General features: G+C 55.9%; 1 protein-coding gene across 3 annotated transcripts in view; it reads left to right on the top strand.

Moving 5' to 3' along the window:
* COPB1 (COPI coat complex subunit beta 1) overlaps window positions 1-22,512 on the top strand; it is a 213,012-nt gene that overhangs the window by 78,641 nt on the left and 111,859 nt on the right. For all 3 annotated transcript variants that reach the window (XM_069223690.1, XM_069223691.1, XM_069223692.1), the window contains exons 8-11: window positions 9,596-9,715; window positions 18,428-18,535; window positions 18,626-18,772; window positions 19,105-19,250. In XM_069223690.1, the coding sequence (XP_069079791.1) occupies window positions 9,596-9,715; window positions 18,428-18,535; window positions 18,626-18,772; window positions 19,105-19,250 (521 nt within the window). The remainder of the gene's footprint in view (window positions 1-9,595; window positions 9,716-18,427; window positions 18,536-18,625; window positions 18,773-19,104; window positions 19,251-22,512) is intronic.

Below are 22,512 nucleotides of genomic sequence, written 5' to 3'. Positions count from 1 at the left end.
TAGTCAGGCAACTGTTAAGCCTGAGTGGGTGGCTCCTCAGCTAACAGAAGAAAGAGTGGAAGAAGGGTGTTTACTACAAGATGTGGTAACCCCCCACTCTAATACAGCAGACAGGCACCCTGAACCCAAAGAAGCCTGTAACTTAGCCCCTTCCCTTGTAGGTGAAGAGCTAAAGGTGTGGTTCTGGGCACTGACAGCTGTCAGTGGCCTCTGCTGGGTGTTAGCCTTTATGGCTGCACTATCCTTGGCATGGTGGTCTGACCCCATGCCAAATAACAAGTTAGGCCCCCTGACCCTGTTGGTCATGGTGGGGTTACTCCAGCTCTGGGTAACCTCTTTGGGTAAGCTAGGGGTGACCCTGGCTAAGATAAGATTAGCAGAGGTGGATACCTCTAACCCCAAAATAGAGAGAATGGGGGAAGACATAAAAAGCACAGACAAGAGGCAGTTCAGACTAGGTCCTATCACTGTGGAAGTGGGTCAGTTCCCCAGAGGGAATGACCTGAACAGGAGGATGTAAGGCAGAGTAGGCCCTGCAACAAACCAGCCTATTTCCTCTACTCTTCCTCGCCTGACAGACTAGGAAGACTCTCCCAGCTTTGGCTGAGTCTCCTGGCCTGTGGGCTGGGGGGGGCTTGTGTAAAGAAATGGCTCCCTGTTGCAGTTACCCCCCACTTTTTGCCTGATACTGATGCTGACTTGACTGAGAAGTGTGCTGGGACCCTGCTAACCAGGCCCCAGCACCAGTGTTCTTTCACCTAAAATGTACCATTTTTTCCACAATTGGCACAACCCTGGCACCTAGGTAAGTCCCTTGTAACTGGTACCCCTGGTACCAAGGGCCCTGATGCCAGGGAAGGTCTCTAAGGGCTGCAGCATGTCTTATGCCACCCTAGGGACCCCTCACTCAGCACAGACACACTGCTTGCCAGCTTGTGTGTGCTGATGGGGAGAAAATGACTAAGTCGACATGGCACTCCCCTCAGGGTGCCATGCCAACCTCCCACTGCCTGTGGCATAGGTAAGTCACCCCTCTAGTAGGCCTTACAGCCCTAAGGCAGGGTGCACTATACCACAGGTGAGGGCATATGTGCATGAGCACTATGCCCCTACAGTGTCTAAGCAAAACCTTAGACATTGTAAGTGCAGGGTAGCCATAAGAGTATATGGGCTGGGAGTCTGTCAAAAACGAACTCCACAGCTCCATAATGGCTACACTGAATACTGGGAAGTTTAGTATCAAACTTCTCAGAATAATAAACCCACACTGATGCCAGTGTTGGATTTATTAAAAAATGCACACAGAGGGCATCTTAGAGATACCCCCTGCATTTTACCCAATTGTTCAGTGCAGGACTGACTGGTCTGTGCCAGCCTGCTGCTGAGAGACGAGTGTCTGACCTCATGCGGTGAGAGCCTTTGTGCTCTCTGAGGACAGAAACAAAGCCTGCTCTGGGTGGAGGTGCTTCACACCTCCCCCCTGCAGGAACTGTAACACCTAGCAGTGAGCTTCAAAGGCTCAAGCTTCGTGTTACAATGCCCCAGGGCACTCCAGCTAGTGGAGATGCCCGCCTCCTGGACCCAGCCCCCACTTTTGGCGGCAAGTCCAGGAGAGATAATGAGAAAAACAAGGAGGAGTCACTGGCCAGTCAGGACAGCCCCTAAGGTGTCCTGAGCTGAGGTGCCTCTGACTTTTAGAAATCCTCCATCTTGTAGAAGGAGGATTCCCCCAATAGGATTAGGGATGTGACCCCCTCCCCTTGGGAGGAGGCACAAAGAGGGTGTACTCACCCTCAGGGCTAGTAGCCATTGGCTACTAACCCCCCCAGACCTAAACACGCCCTTAAATTTAGTATTTAAGGGCTCTCCCTGAACCTAGAAACTAGATTCCTGCAAACTACATGAAGAAGGACTGCCTAGCTGAAAACCCCTTCAGAGGAAGACCAGAAGACGACAACTGCCTTGGCTCCAGAAACTCACCGGCCTGTCTCCTGCCTTCCAAAGAACTCTGCTCCAGCGACGCCTTCCAAGGGACCAGCGACCTCTGAATCCTCTGAGGACTGCCCTGCTTCGAAAAAGACAAGAAACTCCAGAGGACAGCGGACCTGCTCCAAAAAGACTGCAACTTTGTTTCAAGAAGCAGCTTTAAAGAACCCTGCAATCTCCCCGCAAGAAGCGTGAGACTTGCAACACTGCACCCGGCGACCCCGACTCGGCTGGTGGAGAACCAACACCTCAGGGAGGACCCCCGGACTACTCTACGACTGTGAGTACCAAAACCTGTCCCCCCTGAGCCCCCACAGCGCCGCCTGCAGAGGGAATCCCGAGGCTTCCCCTGACCGCGACTCTCTGAAACCTAAGTCCCGACGCCTGGAAAAGACCCTGCACCCGCAGCCCCCAGGACCTGAAGGACCGGGCTTTCACTGCAGAAGTGACCCCCAGGAGTCCCTCTCCCTTGCCCAAGTGGAGGTTTCCCCGAGGAAGCCCCCCCTTGCCTGCCTGCAGCGCTGAAGAGATCCCTTGATCTCTCATTGACTTCCATTGCGAACCCAACGCTTGTTCTAACACTGCACCCGGCCGCCCCGCGCCGCTGAGGGTGAAATTTCTGTGTGGGCTTGTGTCCCCCCCGGTGCCCTACAAAACCCCCCTGGTCTGCCCTCCGAAGACGCGGGTACTTACCTGCTGGCAGACTGGAACCGGGGCACCCCCTTCTCTCCATTGAAGCCTATGCGTTTTGGGCACCACTTTGAACTCTGCACCTGACCGGCCCTGAGCTGCTGGTGTGGTAACTTTGGGGTTGCTCTGAACCCCCAACGGTGGGCTACTTTGGACCAAGAACTGAACCCTGTAAGTGTCTTACTTACCTGGTAAAACTAACCAAAACTTACCTCCCCCAGGAACTGTGAAAATTGCACTGTGTCCACTTTTAAAGTAGCTATTTGTGAATAACTTGAAAAGTATACATGCAATTGAAATGATTCAAAGTTCCTAATGTACTTACTTGCAATACCTTTCAAACAAGATATTACATGTTAAATTTGAACCTGTGGTTCTTAAAATAAACTAAGAAAAGATATTTTTCTATAACAAAACCTATTGGCTGGATTTGTCTCTGAGTGTGTGTACCTCATTTATTGTCTATGTGTATGTACAACAAATGCTTAACACTACTCCTTGGATAAGCCTACTGCTCGACCACACTACCACAAAATAGAGCATTAGTATTATCTATTTTTACCACTATTTTACCTCTAAGGGGAACCCTTGGACTCTGTGCATGCTATTCCTTACTTTGAAATAGCACATACAGAGCCAACTTCCTACACTATCTCTAGAACTTAATTCAAACTTTCACAAACGTTTAAACTCTAAAAGCAATGCTAACAGGGACTAACACAAGGCCCTAGCAGGACTTTTAAAAATTTAAAAAAATAGCTCAAATTGCAAAAATCTGTTTCTAATGACAATTTTTGGAATTTAGTCGTGTGATCATGTATTGGCTGAGTAGTCCAGCAAATGCAAAGTCTTGTACCCCACCGCTGATCCACCATTGTAGGAAGTTGGCTCTGTATGCACTATTTCAAAGTAAGGAATAGTATGCACAGAGTCCAAGGGTTCCCCTTAGAGGTAAGATAGTGGCAAAAAGAGATAATACTAATGCTCTATTTTGTGGTAGTGTGGTCAAGCAGTAGGCTTATCAAAGGAGTAGTGTTAAGCATTTGTTGTACATACACAATCAATAAATGAGGCACACACACTCAGAGACAATTCCAGGCCAATAGGTTTTTGTATATAAAAATATTTTTTCTTAGTTTATTTTAAGAATCACAGGTTCAAGATTTACATGTAATACTTCAAATGAAAGGTATTGCAGGTAGGTACTTTAGGAACCTTGAATTAGCAAAATAGCATATACAGTTTTCACATAAATCACATATAGCTATTTTAAAACTAGACACAGTGCAATTTTCAACAGTTCCTGGGGGGAGTAAGAGTTAGTTAGTTTTTGCAGGTAAGTAAACCACCTACGGGGTTCAAGTTTGGGTCCAAGGTAGCCCACCGTTGGGGGTTCAGAGCAACCCCAAAGTTACCACACCAGCAGCTCAGGGCCGGTCAGGTGCAGAGGTCAAAGTGGTGCCCAAAACGCATAGGCTTCAATGGAGAAGGGGGTGCCCCGGTTCCAGTCTGCCAGCAGGTAAGTACCCGTGTCTTCGGAGGGCAGACCAGGGGGGTTTTGTAGGGCACCCGGGGGGACACAATTACACACAGAAAGTACACCCTCAGCAGCACGGGGGCGGCTGGGTGCAGTGTGCAAGCACGCGTCGGGTTTGTAATTGGAATCAATGGGAGACCAAGGGGTCTCTTCAGCGATGCAGGCAAGGGGGGACTCCTCGGGGTAGCCTCCACCTGGGCAAGGGAGAGGGCCTCCTGTGGGTTACTCCTGCACTGGAGTTCGGATCCTTCAGGTCCTGGGGGCTGCGGGTGCAGAGTCTTTACCAGGCGTCGGGATCTGAGAAGCAGGTAGTCGCGGTCAGGGGGAGCCTCTGGATTCCCTCTGCAGGCGTCGCTGTGGGAGTTCAGGGGGGGCAACTCTGGCTACTCACAGTCTCGCAGTCGCCGGGGAGTCCTCCCTGAAGTGATTGTTCTCCACAAGTTGAGCCGGGGGCGTCGGGTGCAGAGTAGCAAGTCTCACGCTTCCGGCGGGAAACACAAGTTGTTTTAAAGTTGCTCCTTCGTTACAAAGTTGCCGTCTTGGGTGAACAGAGCCGCTGTCCTCGGGAGTTCTTGGTCCTTCTAGAGCAGGGCAGTCCTCTGAGGATTCAGAGGTTGCTGGTCCCTGGGGAGAGCGTCGCTGGAGCAGTGTCTTTTAGAAGGGAGGGAGACAGGCCGGTAGAGCTGGGGCCAAAGCAGTTGGTGTCTCCGTCTTCTCTGCAGGGTTTTTCAGCTTAGCAGTCCTCTTCTTAGGTTGCAGGAATCTGAGTTTCTAGGTTCTGGGGGGCCCTTAAATACTAAATTTAAGGGCGTGTTTAGGTCTGGGGGGTTAGTAGCCAATGGCTACTAGCCCCGAGGGTGGGTACACCCTCTTTGTGCCTCCTCCCAAGGGCAGGGTGTCACATTCCTATCCCGATTGGGGGAATCCTCCATCTGCAAGATGGAGGATTTCTAAAAGTCAGTCTCACCTCAGCTCAGGACACCTTAGGGACTGTCCTGACTGGCCAGTGACTCCTCCTTGTTTTTCTCATTATCTCCCCCGGCCTTGCCGCCAAAAGTGGGGCCGTGGCCGGAGGGGGCTGGCAACTCCGCTAGCTGGAGTGCCCTGTGGTGCTGTAACAAAGGGGGTGAGCCTTTGAGGCTCACCGCCAGGTGTTACAGTTCCTGCAGGGGGAGGTGTGAAGCACCTCCACCCAGTACAGGCTTTGTTACTAGCCATAGAGTGACAATGGCACTCTCCCCATGTGGCCAGCAACATGTCTGGTGTGTGGCAGGCTACTAGAACTAGTCAGCCTACACAGATAGTCGGTTTAGGTTTCAGGGGGCAGCTCTAAGGTGCCCTCTGGGGTGTATGTTACAATAAAATGCACACTGGCATCAGTGTGCATTTATTGTGCTGAGAAGTTTGATACCAAACTTCACAGTTTTCAGTGTAGCCATTATGGTGCTGTGGAGTTCGTGCATGACAGACTCCCAGACCATATACTCTTATGGCTACCCTGCACTTACAATGTCTAAGGTTTTGCTTAGACACTGTAGGGGCACAGTGCTCATGCACTTGTGCCCTCACCTATAGTATAGTGCACCCTGCCTTAGGGCTGTAAGGCCTGCTAGAGGGGTGACTTATCTGTACTGCATAGGCAGTGTGAGGTTGGCATGGCACCCTGAGGGGAGTGCCATGTCGACTTACTCGTTTTGTCCTCACCAGCCCACACAAGCTGGCAAGCAGTGTGTCTGTGCTGAGTGAGGGGTACCCAGGGTGGCATAAGACATGCTGCATCCCTTAGAGACCTTCCCTGGCATCAGGGCCCTTGGTACCAGGGGTACAAGTTACAAGGGACTTACCTGGATGCCAGGGTGTGCCAATTGTGGAAACAAAAGTACAGGTTAGGGAAAGAACACTAGTGCTGGGGCCTGGTTAGCAGGCCTCCGCACACTTTCAAATCAAAACTTAGCATCAGCAAAGGCAAAAAGTCAGGGGGTAACCATGCCAGGGAGGCATTTTCTTACACCTGGCCCATAATAACACCCAATAAATGAATTCACATTCTGTGTTTTTCCTTTGGAAAAAAGTACATTTATAACACACACTACTAAATACTATGCATTAATTTAGAAATATATTCATAAAGCAAATTAAATTACTTTTGGTGACATTCTGAAATCACACTTGATCCCTACTGGGTCAAGACCCCCAAATCACAGTACTTCCCCCTCCCCCCCTTTTAGAACAATAGCATAGGCCAATCCTATTGGCTTTGTCATAATCACCACATTAAAAAGGCAATAACCCAATGTTAAATAACACTACCTTGTCACTGAGACCATTAACAATTTTTAAATGTATTAATTATTAATATTAATAAAAATCACTGTCTGCAATGTATTTGTCATTAAAGCATTTAAAATCAATATGTGTCTGTACCTTTTTTGAACCACTTTAGGGCAAATTAGCTGCAGCCATCGGACCAACCTCTAAAGCACCCTTTACTCCAGAGCTGTAGAACAAATGCTCCAGGCCAAAGTGCTTGAAAATAAAGGCTAAACAGCCTTGGGGTCTTGGATCTCTTGACCCTACAAAAATTAGTCCCTGAGAGGCTGCTGGAACCCCTGCTGGCTCCTCGCAAATCTCTTTTTTGGTGGTGCCCCTGTCATACCTAAGATACCCTGATGTGTAATCTGTTGGGACAGCGCAACAAGCCCACTCTTGTTATGCCCAGCTGACTCTTGTTGGAACGGCACTGCAGTATGCCTGCATGGGAACCAGCAACTGCATTCTCCCTGTCTGCTCCGTGCTATCAGGTTGTCGGATCTGTGATAGCTGCCACGCTCCCCTTAGACACGGACATGGAAGCGGGGGCATAGCCCCCCCGCCTCCCCACCCCCCGTGCCGAATCTCAGGGATAGCGTCCTGGGACACTTTCTTGGATTTAGGACCTGGGGGATAGGGTCCATGGACCTAGCGGAACTCTGGGGAGGGGGTCCCACCCCTCTCCATGGACATGAAGTATTCATGAAGTTTGCACTGGGCCCCGGGCACTAACACACCCAGGGAGGTGTCTTTTGAACTTGGGGCAGAGCCCCATGCACTCTGTCGCTCAAACCAAGATCAAAGGTCAGATCTATCCCCCTGCAAAGTTTCGGCCACATTGGACTGATTGTGGTGATCTTGAGTTCCTTCTCCTGGTGGTGAGCCTTGTTCACATGGAGCTGTTTCCATAGGCCCCCTTGCCTCAAAAAAGGCAGACTTTGTCAGAAGCTGATCTCACTGGCTCCTTGAACCAGCTTTTCCCCTTTGTGTGGCTTCTGATGCCTGTCTTATCCTTCTGGGGCACAGAAGTCCAGGTCTTTTCCAACTGGACCTTGGGTGGTGTAAGGGGGCCAGACTCACTTGCCCTAGAGAGATCCAGTAGCTCTAGGATCTGCTGCAGACTGAGGGCCTGATTTCAATTTTGGAGGAGATAGTCACTCCATCACAAATATGATGAATATCCCGATCTCCATATTACAATCCCATTATAGCCTTTGGGGATCATAATACAGGGAACAGGATATCTGTCATGTTTGTGACAGAGTAACCTGTTCGCCAAACTCTGAATCAGGCTTAGTCCGTCAGAGCATCAGGCAGCTTGTCCTTCCAGCTGTCCATGGTGTTGCTGCTTTCCAAGTCCAGATTCTAACTCTGCCTCTCCCTTTTGCAAGAATTTCTAAGTGTGGGAGGAAAGTTCTAGATGCCAGGCACTCCTGGCCAATCTCAGGATGTCCCATCACCTCTCCACCTCTGTTCCAATACTCCTGCACAGCATGCTGGTACAGTCCACTATGGCCCCATCAAGTGGTCTATGTAGATGGCTCTTCTGGGGGTTTTATTTCCACTCTCTAGCTGACATCACTGCCCCGGACTTTCCCACCTAAACTTCAAAGGGAGCTCCTTCTGTATTGGCTCCAAATGTCTGGGCCTCCTCCATTGTGCAGCAGGCCTGAGCTGTCCCAACCACGGTACAGTGCAGCAGCTAAATACTATATTTTCCTCCCCAACCCTTCTGCCTCAGGGGCTGAGTGAAGCACTTATAATGGCTCCTTTTGTATGTGTAGGCCTTTGTTCCCTCTGTTAAGGACGAGAATCATTATCTTGGCCCAGCAGGGTCAGCAAAGGGCTGGAAACTGATCCTGAGCTTAGCAAGAAAAATATGACAAATCTGGATGACCCATAGGGTGCACATATAGGTTCATGGGAGATGCATTTTCAAATGCAGCCTGCATGTTCCACCCCAGTTTGATAACTCACTAGACTATGTAGGCCTCAGTGGAGCAAAACTACAATTTAAGGTATATTTTCCCCTATGTATATAATACAGTGACACTGCAGATAAACCAGTAAACCCTACTGACCTATCTATGAGTGTGCACTGATATTATAAGCCCTAGCCGAGGTCATTGTCTATTCCTGCAGAGTCCTATCTGTGCCAGGTACCTGTACATGATTACCTGACTGTGCATGATGGTAGAATAATATGTACAGCTCGTAGACATTTGCATACATGCTAAACCGTTGTCCATAAATCTAACGTTTGCAAATTTTCTGTCCTGTGCAGTCCCTCTTGCTCTACTGGCCACAAAATAGGTTTAAATATTTCCACAAGAAAATACTGGAGTATTATGAAGATAAATAAAATTTTGGAGAATCAAAGAAACACAAGCTCCCCCCCTGAATATTTTACAGTATTTTTCGCTTGAAGACCATCTCTCCATTGCAGCCTAGAGACCACACACAAATACTGACTTGGCTACCTCATCCTGACATTACATATTCCCTAATGAACTATTAGAATTTATACTGAGTATGTCCCAAACCATTATAGAAGTAGTTGTTGCTAGTACGAGGTATTTTGTATTGATGTGCATTGATTTTGTATTGCTGTGTATATACCTATTACTATCACTACTACTATTGTATTTTGTTTAACACTTGCTTAGCTTATCTCCTGAAGGCTGTTATTACAGTACAGTTTGGTAGAGTACAGTTACTGAAATGAAGTAAAACTGTTACATTTATGAATTTGTGGTGTTGTGTCTATTGTTTTGTTATGTTTTTCTAATTCTAGAGTTTGTTGCTTTTCTCATTAGAAGCATATCTGATACCCTCAGAGAAGATTTCAGAATCCAAGACAACTGTGTGTTTGAGATTCCTAAACTCCTTTTCATATTCTTACTTTGCTCCTTCGTCACAGTATGGAATTTCTTTGTTTATTTGCCATGCACAGAAGTTTTGCAGAAACACAATTAAATATTGTTTTCCCTAATCCTTTGCTTATGTCTCAATGACTATGGATTATAACATAAGAATCTGTTCACTTACATTAATGCTTGTTTATTTTTATAGGCTGCTGCTCAGTGTTACATTGACTTAATTATTAAGGAGAGTGACAATAATGTCAAGCTTATTGTTCTGGATCGCTTGATAGAACTAAAAGATCATCCTACTCATGAAAGAATACTCCAGGTAAATCTTGGCTAGATTATTCTAAAAGTTAATGCATTCATTCACGTAGTTCTGTTCTGTGCATTTGGGTATTAGAGAAGTGTCTGTCTCAGTCCTCTTTGTGGTGCCTTTGTCGTCATCCTACATGGCAGTGCTTTTGTCTACTCCTCAGTGTCACCACCCTCAGTGGTGACACCACCCTCAGTGTAGCTTCTGTGTCGAGGGACCCCCGTACCCTAGTCTGGGGCCTGTGATAACCCATCCTTTCTCTCTCTCTTTCATCTGACTGTATTGCGCCTGGTGCTGCCGTCTGGCTGTATTGCACCTTGTGTTGCTGTCTTGCTGTATTGCACCTTGTGTTGCTGTCTTTGCTGTATTGAGCCTGGTGCCTCCGCCTAGCTCCCCTATGCGCTTGGTGCCTCCGCCTAGCTCCCCTGTGCGCTTGGTGCCTCCGCCTAGCTCCCCTGTGCGCTTGGTGCCTCCGCCTAGCTCCCCTGTGCGCTTGGTGCCTCCGCCTAGCTCCCCTGTGCGCTTGGTGCCTCCGCCTAGCTCCCCTGTGCGCTTGGTGCCTCCGCCTAGCTCCCCTGTGCGCTTGGTGCCTCCGCCTAGCTCCCCTGTGCGCTTGGTGCCTCCGCCTAGCTCCCCTGTGCGCTTGGTGCCTCCGCCTAGCTCCCCTGTGCGCTTGGTGCCTCCGCCTAGCTCCCCTGTGCGCTTGGTGCCTCCGCCTAGCTCCCCTGTGCGCTTGGTGCCTCCGTCTAGCTCCCCTATGCGCTTGGTGCCTCCGCCTAGCTCCCCTATGCGCTTGGTGCCTCCGCCTAGCTCCCCTATGCGCTCGGTGCCTCCGCCTGCCTCCCCTATGCGCCTGGTGCCTCCGTCTGGCTCCCCTATGCGCTTGGGGCCTCCGTCTGGCTCCCCTATGCGCTTGGGGCCTCCGTCTGGCTCCCCTATGCGCTTGGGGCCTCCGTCTGGCTCCCCTATGCGCTTGGGGCCTCCGTCTGGCTCCCCTATGCGCTTGGGGCCTCCGTCTGGCTCCCCTATGCGCTTGGGGCCTCCGTCTGGCTCCCCTATGCGCTTGGGGCCTCCGTCTGGCTCCCCTATGCGCTTGGGGCCTCCGTCTGGCTCCCCTATGCGCTTGGGGCCTCCCCCTGGCTCCCCTATGCGCTTGGGGCCTCCCCCTGGCTCCCCTATGCGCTTGGGGCCTCCCCCTGGCTCCCCTATGCGCTTGGGGCCTCCCCCTGGCTCCCCTATGCGCTTGGGGCCTCCCCCTGGCTCCCCTATGCGCTTCGGGCCTCCGACTGATTCCCCTATACACTTGGCGCCTCCGTCTGGATCCCCTCTACGCTTGGCGCCTCAGTCTGGATCCCCTATGCACTTGGCGCCTCAGTCTGAATCCCATATGCACCGGGCGCCTCAGTCTGCCTCACTGTGGCTTCCCTCGCGCATGGCTCCTCACTGTGGCTCCCCTCGCGCATGGCTCCTCAGTGTGGCTCCCCTCGCGCATGCCTCCTCAGTGTGGCTCCCCTCGCGCATGCCTCCTCAGTGTGGCTCCCCTCGCGCATGGCTCCTCAGTGTGGCTCCCCTCGCGCATGGCTCCTCAGTGTGGCTCCCCTCACCCCAGCCTGGTCTCCACCGCCAGAGCCCCCTTTGGAGCGCGGCACAGCAGTTGAATCTCTATGAGGTCTCTCTCTCCAACTCAGTCTCGATTGACGGGTGACTATGCTTAACGCTTTTGCTGCTTATATTCACATCCTCCCTGGACTTTTGTCCTCCAGCCTCTTTTCAATACATCTGTTGCCCCTCCCCAACCTTTCGATTGTCTCCCCTTGGGCGTCTCAGCCTGATCTACCCTTGGGCCGGGCGCCTCAGCCTGGATTCCCACCCCCAAACCCCCCACCACCACCACACCTGATGGGCCCACTACCTCAGCCTGAGCCTCCCCCCCCCTTTCAGGCCCGACGCCTCCGCCTAGGCCCACCCTCGGGCCAAGTACCTCCACCTGAGCCCCCCCCCCATTGGGCCTGGCGCCTCCTCCTGGGTCCCTTATTGGGCCTGGCACCTCCTCCTGGGTCCCTTATTGGGCCTGGCGCCTCCTCCTGGGTCCCTTATTGGGCCTGGCGCCTCCTCCTGGGTCCCTTATTGGGCCTGGCATCTCCTCCTGGGTCCCTCATTGGGCCTGGCATCTCCTCCTGGGTCCCTCATTGGGCCTGGCATCTCCTCCTGGGTCCCTCATTGGGCCTGGCCCCTCCACCTGGGCCCCCTTGGGCCTGGCCCTTCTGACTGGGGCCCCCTCGGGCCCGGCGCCCCTGTCTGGTCTCCCCTCGGGCCCGGCGCCCCTGTCTGGTCTCCCCTCGGGCCCGGCGCCCCTGTCTGGTCTCCCCTCGGGCCCGGCGCCCCTGTCTGGTCTCCCCTCGGGCCCGGCGCCCCTGTCTGGTCTCCCCTCGGGCCCGGCGCCCCTGTCTGGTCTCCCCTCGGGCCCGGCGCCCCTGTCTGGTCTCCCCTCGGCGCCCCTGTCTGGTCTCCCCTCGGGCCCCTCTCTCTGGTCTCCCCTCGAGCCTGGTGCCTCTCTCTGGTCTCCCCTCGAGCCCGGCGCCTCTCTCTGGTCTCCCCTCTCTGGTCTCCCCTCGGGCCCGGCGCCTCTCTCTGGTCTCCCCTCGGGCCCGGCGCCTCTCTCTGGTCTCCCCTCGGGCCCGGCGCCTCTCTCTGGTCTCCCCTCGGGCCCGGCGCCTCGCTCTGGTCTCCCCTCGGGCCCGGCGCCTCGCTCTGGTCTCCCCTCGGGCCCGGCGCCTCGCTCTGGTCTCCCCTCGGGCCCGGCGCCTCGCTCTGGTCTCCCCTCGGGCCCGGCGCCTCGCTCTGGTCTCCCCTCGGGCCCGGCGCCTCTCTCTGGTCTCCCCTCGGGCCCGGCGCCTCTCTCTGGTCTCCCCTCGGGCCCGGCGCCTCTCTCTGGTCTCCCCTCGGGCCCGGCGCCTCTCTCTGGTCTCCCCTCGGGCCCGGCGCCTCTCTCTGGTCTCCCCTCGGGCCCGGCGCCTCTCTCTGGTCTCCCCTCGGGCCCGGCGCCTCTCTCTGGTCTCCCCTCGGGCCCGGCGCCTCTCTCTGGTCTCCCCTCGGGCCCGGGGCCTCTCTCTGGTCTCCCCTCGGGCCCGGGGCCTCTCTCTGGTCTCCCCTCGGGCCCCTCTCTCTGGTCTCCCCTCGAGCCTGGTGCCTCTCTCTGGTCTCCCCTCGAGCCTGGTGCCTCTCTCTGGTCTCCCCTCGAGCCTGGTGCCTCTCTCTGGTCTCCCCTCGAGCCTGGTGCCTCTCTCTGGTCTCCCCTCGAGCCCGGCGCCTCTCTCTGGTCTCCCCTCTCTGGTCTCCCCTCGGGCCCGGGGCCTCTCTCTGGTCTCCCCTCGGGCCCGGGGCCTCTCTCTGGTCTCCCCTCGGGCCCCTCTCTCTGGTCTCCCCTCGAGCCCGGTGCCTCTCTCTGGTCTCCCCTCGAGCCCGGTGCCTCTCTCTGGTCTCCCCTCGAGCCTGGCGCCTCTCTCTGGTCTCCCCTCGAGCCTGGCGCCTCTCTCTGGTCTCCCCTCGAGCCCGGCGCCTCTCTCTGGTCTCCCCTCTCTGGTCTCCCCTCGGGCCCGGCGCCTCTCTCTGGTCTCCCCTCGGGCCCGGCGCCTCTCTCTGGTCTCCCCTCGGGCCCGGCGCCTCTCTCTGGTCTCCCCTCGGGCCCGGGGCCTCTCTCTGGTCTCCCCTCGGGCCCGGGGCCTCTCTCTGGTCTCCCCTCGGGCCCCTCTCTCTGGTCTCCCCTCGAGCCTGGTGCCTCTCTCTGGTCTCCCCTCGAGCCTGGTGCCTCTCTCTGGTCTCCCCTCGAGCCTGGTGCCTCTCTCTGGTCTCCCCTCGAGCCCGGCGCCTCTCTCTGGTCTCCCCTCTCTGGTCTCCCCTCGGGCCCGGGGCCTCTCTCTGGTCTCCCCTCGGGCCCGGGGCCTCTCTCTGGTCTCCCCTCGGGCCCGGGGCCTCTCTCTGGTCTCCCCTCGGGCCCCTCTCTCTGGTCTCCCCTCGAGCCTGGTGCCTCTCTCTGGTCTCCCCTCGAGCCTGGCGCCTCTCTCTGGTCTCCCCTCGAGCCCGGCGCCTCTCTCTGGTCTCCCCTCTCTGGTCTCCCCTCGGGCCCGGGGCCTCTCTCTGGTCTCCCCTCGGGCCCGGGGCCTCTCTCTGGTCTCCCCTCGGGCCCGGGGCCTCTCTCTGGTCTCCCCTCGGGCCCCTCTCTCTGGTCTCCCCTCGAGCCTGGTGCCTCTCTCTGGTCTCCCCTCGAGCCCGGCGCCTCTCTCTGGTCTCCCCTCTCTGGTCTCCCCTCGGGCCCGGGGCCTCTCTCTGGTCTCCCCTCGGGCCCGGGGCCTCTCTCTGGTCTCCCCTCGGGCCCGGGGCCTCTCTCTGGTCTCCCCTCGGGCCCCTCTCTCTGGTCTCCCCTCGAGCCTGGTGCCTCTCTCTGGTCTCCCCTCGAGCCCGGCGCCTCTCTCTGGTCTCCCCTCTCTGGTCTCCCCTCGGGCCCGGGGCCTCTCTCTGGTCTCCCCTCTCTGGTCTCCCCTCGGGCCCGGGGCCTCTCTCTGGTCTCCCCTCGGGCCCGGGGCCTCTCTCTGGTCTCCCCTCGGGCCCCTCTCTCTGGTCTCCCCTCGAGCCTGGTGCCTCTCTCTGGTCTCCCCTCGAGCCCGGCGCCTCTCTCTGGTCTCCCCTCTCTGGTCTCCCCTCGGGCCCGGCGCCTCTCTCTGGTCTCCCCTCGGGCCCGGCGCCTCTCTCTGGTCTCCCCTCGGGCCCGGCGCCTCTCTCTGGTCTCCCCTCGGGCCCGGCGCCTCTCTCTGGTCTCCCCTCGGGCCCGGCGCCTCTCTCTGGTCTCCCCTCGGGCCCGGCGCCTCTCTCTGGTCTCCCCTCGGGCCCGGCGCCTCTCTCTGGTCTCCCCTCGGGCCCGGCGCCTCTCTCTGGTCTCCCCTCGGGCCCGGCGCCTCGCTCTGGTCTCCCCTCGGGCCCGGCGCCTCGCTCTGGTCTCCCCTCGGGCCCGGCGCCTCTCTCTGGTCTCCCCTCGGGCCCGGCGCCTCTCTCTGGTCTCCCCTCGGGCCCGGCGCCTCTCTCTGGTCTCCCCTCGGGCCCGGCGCCTCTCTCTGGTCTCCCCTCGGGCCCGGCGCCTCTCTCTGGTCTCCCCTCGGGCCCGGCGCCTCTCTCTGGTCTCCCCTCGGGCCCGGCGCCTCTCTCTGGTCTCCCCTCGGGCCCGGCGCCTCTCTCTGGTCTCCCCTCGGGCCCGGCGCCTCTCTCTGGTCTCCCCTCGGGCCCGGCGCCTCTCTCTGGTCTCCCCTCGGGCCCGGCGCCTCTCTCTGGTCTCCCCTCGAGCCCGGCGCCTCTCTCTGGTCTCCCCTCTCTGGTCTCCCCTCGGGCCCGGGGCCTCTCTCTGGTCTCCCCTCGGGCCCGGGGCCTCTCTCTGGTCTCCCCTCGGGCCCCTCTCTCTGGTCTCCCCTCGAGCCTGGTGCCTCTCTCTGGTCTCCCCTCGAGCCTGGCGCCTCTCTCTGGTCTCCCCTCGAGCCTGGCGCCTCTCTCTGGTCTCCCCTCGAGCCCGGCGCCTCTCTCTGGTCTCCCCTCTCTGGTCTCCCCTCGGGCCCGGCGCCTCTCTCTGGTCTCCCCTCGGGCCCGGCGCCTCTCTCTGGTCTCCCCTCGGGCCCGGCGCCTCTCTCTGGTCTCCCCTCGGGCCCGGGGCCTCTCTCTGGTCTCCCCTCGGGCCCGGGGCCTCTCTCTGGTCTCCCCTCGGGCCCCTCTCTCTGGTCTCCCCTCGAGCCTGGTGCCTCTCTCTGGTCTCCCCTCGAGCCTGGTGCCTCTCTCTGGTCTCCCCTCGAGCCTGGTGCCTCTCTCTGGTCTCCCCTCGAGCCCGGCGCCTCTCTCTGGTCTCCCCTCTCTGGTCTCCCCTCGGGCCCGGGGCCTCTCTCTGGTCTCCCCTCGGGCCCGGGGCCTCTCTCTGGTCTCCCCTCGGGCCCGGGGCCTCTCTCTGGTCTCCCCTCGGGCCCCTCTCTCTGGTCTCCCCTCGAGCCTGGTGCCTCTCTCTGGTCTCCCCTCGAGCCTGGCGCCTCTCTCTGGTCTCCCCTCGAGCCCGGCGCCTCTCTCTGGTCTCCCCTCTCTGGTCTCCCCTCGGGCCCGGGGCCTCTCTCTGGTCTCCCCTCGGGCCCGGGGCCTCTCTCTGGTCTCCCCTCGGGCCCGGGGCCTCTCTCTGGTCTCCCCTCGGGCCCCTCTCTCTGGTCTCCCCTCGAGCCTGGTGCCTCTCTCTGGTCTCCCCTCGAGCCCGGCGCCTCTCTCTGGTCTCCCCTCTCTGGTCTCCCCTCGGGCCCGGGGCCTCTCTCTGGTCTCCCCTCGGGCCCGGGGCCTCTCTCTGGTCTCCCCTCGGGCCCGGGGCCTCTCTCTGGTCTCCCCTCGGGCCCCTCTCTCTGGTCTCCCCTCGAGCCTGGTGCCTCTCTCTGGTCTCCCCTCGAGCCCGGCGCCTCTCTCTGGTCTCCCCTCTCTGGTCTCCCCTCGGGCCCGGGGCCTCTCTCTGGTCTCCCCTCTCTGGTCTCCCCTCGGGCCCGGGGCCTCTCTCTGGTCTCCCCTCGGGCCCGGGGCCTCTCTCTGGTCTCCCCTCGGGCCCCTCTCTCTGGTCTCCCCTCGAGCCTGGTGCCTCTCTCTGGTCTCCCCTCGAGCCCGGCGCCTCTCTCTGGTCTCCCCTCTCTGGTCTCCCCTCGGGCCCGGCGCCTCTCTCTGGTCTCCCCTCGGGCCCGGCGCCTCTCTCTGGTCTCCCCTCGGGCCCGGCGCCTCTCTCTGGTCTCCCCTCGGGCCCGGCGCCTCTCTCTGGTCTCCCCTCGGGCCCGGCGCCTCTCTCTGGTCTCCCCTCGGGCCCGGCGCCTCTCTCTGGTCTCCCCTCGGGCCCGGCGCCTCTCTCTGGTCTCCCCTCGGGCCCGGCGCCTCTCTCTGGTCTCCCCTCGGGCCCGGCGCCTCGCTCTGGTCTCCCCTCGGGCCCGGCGCCTCGCTCTGGTCTCCCCTCGGGCCCGGCGCCTCGCTCTGGTCTCCCCTCGGGCCCGGCGCCTCTCTCTGGTCTCCCCTCGGGCCCGGCGCCTCTCTCTGGTCTCCCCTCGGGCCCGGCGCCTCTCTCTGGTCTCCCCTCGGGCCCGGCGCCTCTCTCTGGTCTCCCCTCGGGCCCGGCGCCTCTCTCTGGTCTCCCCTCGGGCCCGGCGCCTCTCTCTGGTCTCCCCTCGGGCCCGGCGCCTCTCTCTGGTCTCCCCTCGGGCCCGGCGCCTCTCTCTGGTCTCCCCTCGGGCCCGGCGCCTCTCTCTGGTCTCCCCTCGGGCCCGGCGCCTCTCTCTGGTCTCCCCTCGGGCCCGGCGCCTCTCTCTGGTCTCCCCTCGGGCCCGGCGCCTCTCTCTGGTCTCCCCTCGGGCCCGGCGCCTCTCTCTGGTCTCCCCTCGGGCCCGGCGCCTCTCTCTGGTCTCCCCTCGGGCCCGGCGCCTCTCTCTGGTCTCCCCTCGGGCCCGGCGCCTCGCTCTGGTCTCCCCTCGGGCCCGGCGCCTCGCTCTGGTCTCCCCTCGGGCCCGGCGCCTCGCTCTGGTCTCCCCTCGGGCCCGGCGCCTCGCTCTGGTCTCCCCTCGGGCCCGGCGCCTCGCTCTGGTCTCCCCTCGGGCCCGGCGCCTCGCTCTGGTCTCCCCTCGGGCCCGGCGCCTCGCTCTGGTCTCCCCTCGGGCCCGGCGCCTCGCTCTGGTCTCCCCTCGGGCCCGGCGCCTCGCTCTGGTCTCCCCTCGGGCCCGGCGCCTCGCTCTGGTCTCCCCTCGGGCCCGGCGCCTCTCTCTGGTCTCCCCTCGGGCCCGGCGCCTCTCTCTGGTCTCCCCTCGGGCCCGGCGCCTCTCTCTGGTCTCCCCTCGGGCCCGGCGCCTCTCTCTGGTCTCCCCTCGGGCCCGGCGCCTCTCTCTGGTCTCCCCTCGGGCCCGGGGCCTCTCTCTGGTCTCCCCTCGGGCCCGGGGCCTCTCTCTGGTCTCCCCTCGGGCCCGGGGCCTCTATCTGGTCTCCCCTCGGGCCCGGGGCCTCTCTCTGGTCTCCCCTCGGGCCCGGGGCCTCTCTCTGGTCTCCCCTCGGGCCCGGCGCCTCTCTCTGGTCTCCCCTCGGGCCCGGGGCCTCTCTCTGGTCTCCCCTCGGGCCCAACGCCTCTCTCTGGTCTCCCCTCGGGCCCAACGCCTCTCTCTGGTCTCCCCTCGGGCCCAACGCCTCCATCTGTCATTCTGAAGCATGAGCTTATTCTTTAGTTACAGGTAATAGGTCACACATACTACTTGCAGAATTTATCCTGATCTCTAATCAGTCATCATGTCATAGTATGTCCTCTATCTGAAGGAACTAAATGACAGGATAGGTTTGAAATAGTAACAGCAATTAGTTGCCATGACAAGGACTTCTTAAACTGGTGAAACACAGTTTCTCATTTAATTTGACAGTCTGCACACTTTCATTAGAGAGCATGAGACCTGCAAGGGACCAGCCCAGTTATAGTATTGCATACAAGAACTCTCATACGGGGACCCCCAAGTTACTCTTTTTATCATTTTTGACTGTAACTGACTATAGATTGATAGTCCAACTTGTAATATGTAAGTAGTTGTGGACAGACGTGCATTACTATTGCTATAGTCTACAGTATTCTGTTTTCATTTTTCATAGTGCAGTTTCCACTAATATTATTTCTGGATTCTTACTGATGTTTGATATTTTTGTTTTCAGGATCTGGTTATGGACATACTAAGAGTGTTAAGTACTCCAGATTTAGAGGTGCGGAAGAAAACTCTTCAGTTAGCTCTTGATCTAGTATCTTCCAGGAATGTTGAAGAGGTGAATATTTTCTGTCATTTACAATGTATATAGTACATTTAAAAAACAGCCATTTATTTAGGCATTTATTATTTGTGCTTTATATTACAGCTGGTGATAGTTTTGAAGAAAGAAGTGATTAAGACAAACAATGCCTCAGAACATGAAGACACTGACAAGTACAGGCAGCTGCTTGTGCGGACTCTACACTCTTGCAGTGTTCGTTTTTCGGATATGGCTGCAAATGTTATTCCAGTGGTATGGACCCAGTCCTCAGTGTTTATAATTGTATCAGTGCAACACCAATTTTTAATGGTGGTTAACATAGTTATAATCTCTCTTTATTGCCCATGTATAGAAAGAAAGATTATTATTTCCTAAATGCAAGTTTTAAAATTCAACCCAATCAACTGACTTTTAAGTAGTTGTGTTTTCGTCAAGGAAAATCAGTGTCCTGTTAAATAAAAAACAATTGCTCTCTACTTCATATTTTAGTTAGTTCAGTGGTGTTTAGATGTGTCTGGATATGTTAGTTAAAACGTTATGCTAAGACAAATAATTTTACATTTTGTTCTCTGATCCTCTTTTAGCTGATGGAGTTCCTCAGTGATAACAATGAGGCAGCAGCTGCTGACGTTTTGGAGTTTGTGCGTGAAGCAATTCAGCGATTTGATAATCTGAGGCCACTCATTGTGGAGAAGATGTTGGAGGTCTTCCATGCCATTAAGACTGTAAAGTATGTGTCCCATTATTTCCTAACAACATGACAGATTTGTGGTCAATTCTGAATTAAATTGTTCTGACAGTAACTTCCACTCGAAATCACAGCAAATGAGTTCACGTTGTGTGCTAAATAAGAATATGTACCATCTGCTTGAGCTATAGGTTCTAAACCTTCCAATGTTTACATGCAACTTTGATTCCTTTGTGGTCCATAGCACTGCTACTAAATCAGTTGGATGATAGTGATTTGATGATGCTTGCAATTAACTACCGGTTATGCACTTCAAACGTCTTACTCCTGCAGCTGAAGTGGGTGTATGACATGGGTCTGGAAAGCACATCCTGCCTTTAGGCATTATTAAAATGGAATTCACATGTTGATTCATTTTTTAAATACAGTTAGTATTTACCCAATTAATCTCTTTTGAGAGGTTTAAATGCTTACCATCATTTTGACTTTCTATGTGATCTCTTTGTAGCTTCCAAACCATGGCTCACAAATGTCATATTTTAGAACACGGCTCAAGAGAATGCTGAGCAGGTGTTGAAAAGCCTTCACTTCATTTGGGCTAGAGGATTCAGTGAAAATAGGTAGCTAAAACCCTTGATGGAGTTGAAGCAAAATAGAAATGTTAAATCTGGAACACAACAAAAAGCAGAGAGAGAGATTTTCTCTTCTCTGGTGGATACCTCTAAGATTCCTCACCTTTTGAATTACCACAGGTGCTGGCCTGGATCTGGGAGTTTTTACGACAATTGCTGCTGCACACTGTTAGGTACTAAATATTACACACATCACTGCCCTGAAGGGGAACCCAAACAATTATATCATTTACACATCCTAAAGCAACATAGGTGAAAGTACAAAAAACTATTTATTCATATAAATATACATATTAAAAACATCTTCCTATGTACATCCTATAGGAACAACCCATCTCATAAACATTGTAAGAAGTTGGCTCTGTATGCACTATTTCAAAGTAAGGAATAGTATGCACAGAGTCCAAGGGTTCCCCTTAGAGGTAAGATAGTGGCAAAAAGAGATAATACTAATGCTCTATTTTGTGGTAGTGTGGTCGAGCAGTAGGCTTATCAAAGGAGTAGTGTTAAGCATTTGTTGTACACACACAGGTAATAAATGAGGAACACACACTCAGAGACAAATCCAGCCAATAGGTTTTGTTATAGAAAAATATCTTTTCTTAGTTTATTTTAAGAACCACAGGTTCAAATTCTACATGTAATATCTCATTTGAAAGGTATTGCAGGTAAGTACTTTAGGAACTTTGAATCATTACATTAGCATGTATACTTTTCACATAAAACACAATAAGCTGTTTTAGAAGTGGAGACAATGCAATTTTCACAGTTCCTGGGGGAGGTAAGTTTTTGTTAGTTTTGTCAGGTAAGTAAATCACTTACAAGTCTCAGGTTTGGGTCCAAGGTAGCCCACCGTTGGGGGTTCAGAGCAACCCCAAAGTTACCACACCAGCAGCTCAGGGCCGGTCAGGTGCAAAGGTCAAAGAGGTGCCCAAAACACATAGGCTTCACTGGAGAGAAGGGGGTGCCCCGGTTCCGGTCTGCCAGCAGGTAAGTACCCGCGTCTTCGGAGGGCAGACCAGGGGGGTTGTGTAGGGCACCGGGGGGGACACAAGTCCACACAAAAAGTACACCCTCAGCGGCACTGGGGCGGCCGGGTGCAGTGTAGAAACAAGCGTCGGGTTTTCAATGGAAATCAAGGAGAGATCAAGGGATCTCTTCAGCGTTGCAGGCAGGCAAGGGGGGGGCTCTTCGGGGTAGCCACCACCTGGGCAAGGGAGAGGGCTTCCTGGGGGTCACTCCTGCACAGGAGTTCCGTTCCTTAAGGTGCTGGGGGCTGCGGGTGCAGGGTCTTTTCCAGCCGTCGGGAAATGGAGTTCAGGCAGTCGCGGTCAGGGGGAGCCTCGGGATTCCCTCTGCAGGCGTCGCTGTGGGGGCTCAGGGGGGACAACTTTGGTTACTCACGGACTCTGAGTCGCCGGAGGGTCCTCCCTGAGGTGTTGGTTCTCCACCAGTCGAGTTGGGGTCGCCGGGTGCAGTGTTGCAAGTCTCACGCTTCTTGCGGGGAGTTGCAGGGGTCTTTAAATCTGCTCCTTGAAACAAAGTAGCAGTTCTTTTGGAGCAGTGCCGCTGTCCTCGGAGGTTTCTTGTCTTTCTTGAAGCAGGGCAGTCCTCAGAGGATTCAGAGGTCGCTGGTCCCTTGGAAAGCGTCGCTGGAGCAGGTTTCTTTGGAAGGCAGGAGACAGGCCGGTAAGTCTGGGGCCAAAGCAGTTGGTGTCTTCTGGTCTTCCTCTGCAGTGGTTTTTCAGCTCAGCAGTCTTCTTCTTCTTGTAGTTTCAGAAATCTAAAGTTTTAGGTTCAGGGGAGCCCTTAAATACTAAGTTTAGGTCTGGGGGGTTAGTAGCCAATGGCTACTAGCCCTGAGGGTTGGTACACCCTCTTTGTGCCTCCTCCCAAGGGGAGGGGGTCACATCCCTAATCCTATTGGGGAATCCTCCATCTGCAAGATGGAGGATTTCTAAAAGTTAGAGTCACTTCAGCTCAGGACACCTTAGGGGCTGTCCTGCCTGGTCAGTGACTCCTCCTTGTTTTTCTCATTATTTTCTCCGGCCTTGCCGCCAAAAGTGGGGGCCGTGGCCGGAGGGGGCGGGCAACTCCACTAGCTGGAGTGTCCTGCTGTGCTGGCACAAAGGGGTGAGCCTTTGAGGCTCACCGCCAGGTGTGACAGCTCCTGCCTGGGGGAGGTGTTAGCATCTCCACCCAGTGCAGGCTTTGTTACTGGCCTCAGAGTGACAAAGGCACTCTCCCCATGGGGCCAGCAACATGTCTCTAGCGTGGCAGGCTGCTGGAACCAGTCAGCCTACACAGATAGTTGGTTAAGGTTTCAGGGGGCACCTCTAAGGTGCCCTCTGGGGTGTATTTTACAATAAAATGTACACTGGCATCAGTGTGCTTTTATTGTGCTGAGAAGTTTGATACCAAACTTCCCAGTTTTCAGTGTAGCCATTATAGTGCTGTGGAGTTCGTGTAAAACAGACTCCCAGACCATATTCTCTTATGGCTACCCTGCACTTACAATGTCTAAGGTATTGCTTAGACACTGTAGGGGCACAGTGCTCATGCACTGGTGCCCTCACCTATGGTATAGTGCACCCTGCCTTAGGGCTGTAAGGCCTACTAGAGGGGTGACTTATCTATACCTGCATAGGCAGTGAGAGGTTGGCATGGCACCC

Source organism: Pleurodeles waltl, chromosome 3_1, assembly GCF_031143425.1.
Source record: "Pleurodeles waltl isolate 20211129_DDA chromosome 3_1, aPleWal1.hap1.20221129, whole genome shotgun sequence".
Lineage (NCBI taxonomy): Eukaryota > Metazoa > Chordata > Amphibia > Caudata > Salamandridae > Pleurodeles > Pleurodeles waltl.
Note: the sequence above shows the minus strand (reverse complement) of the source record. Positions and strands in the feature narration are given on the sequence as shown.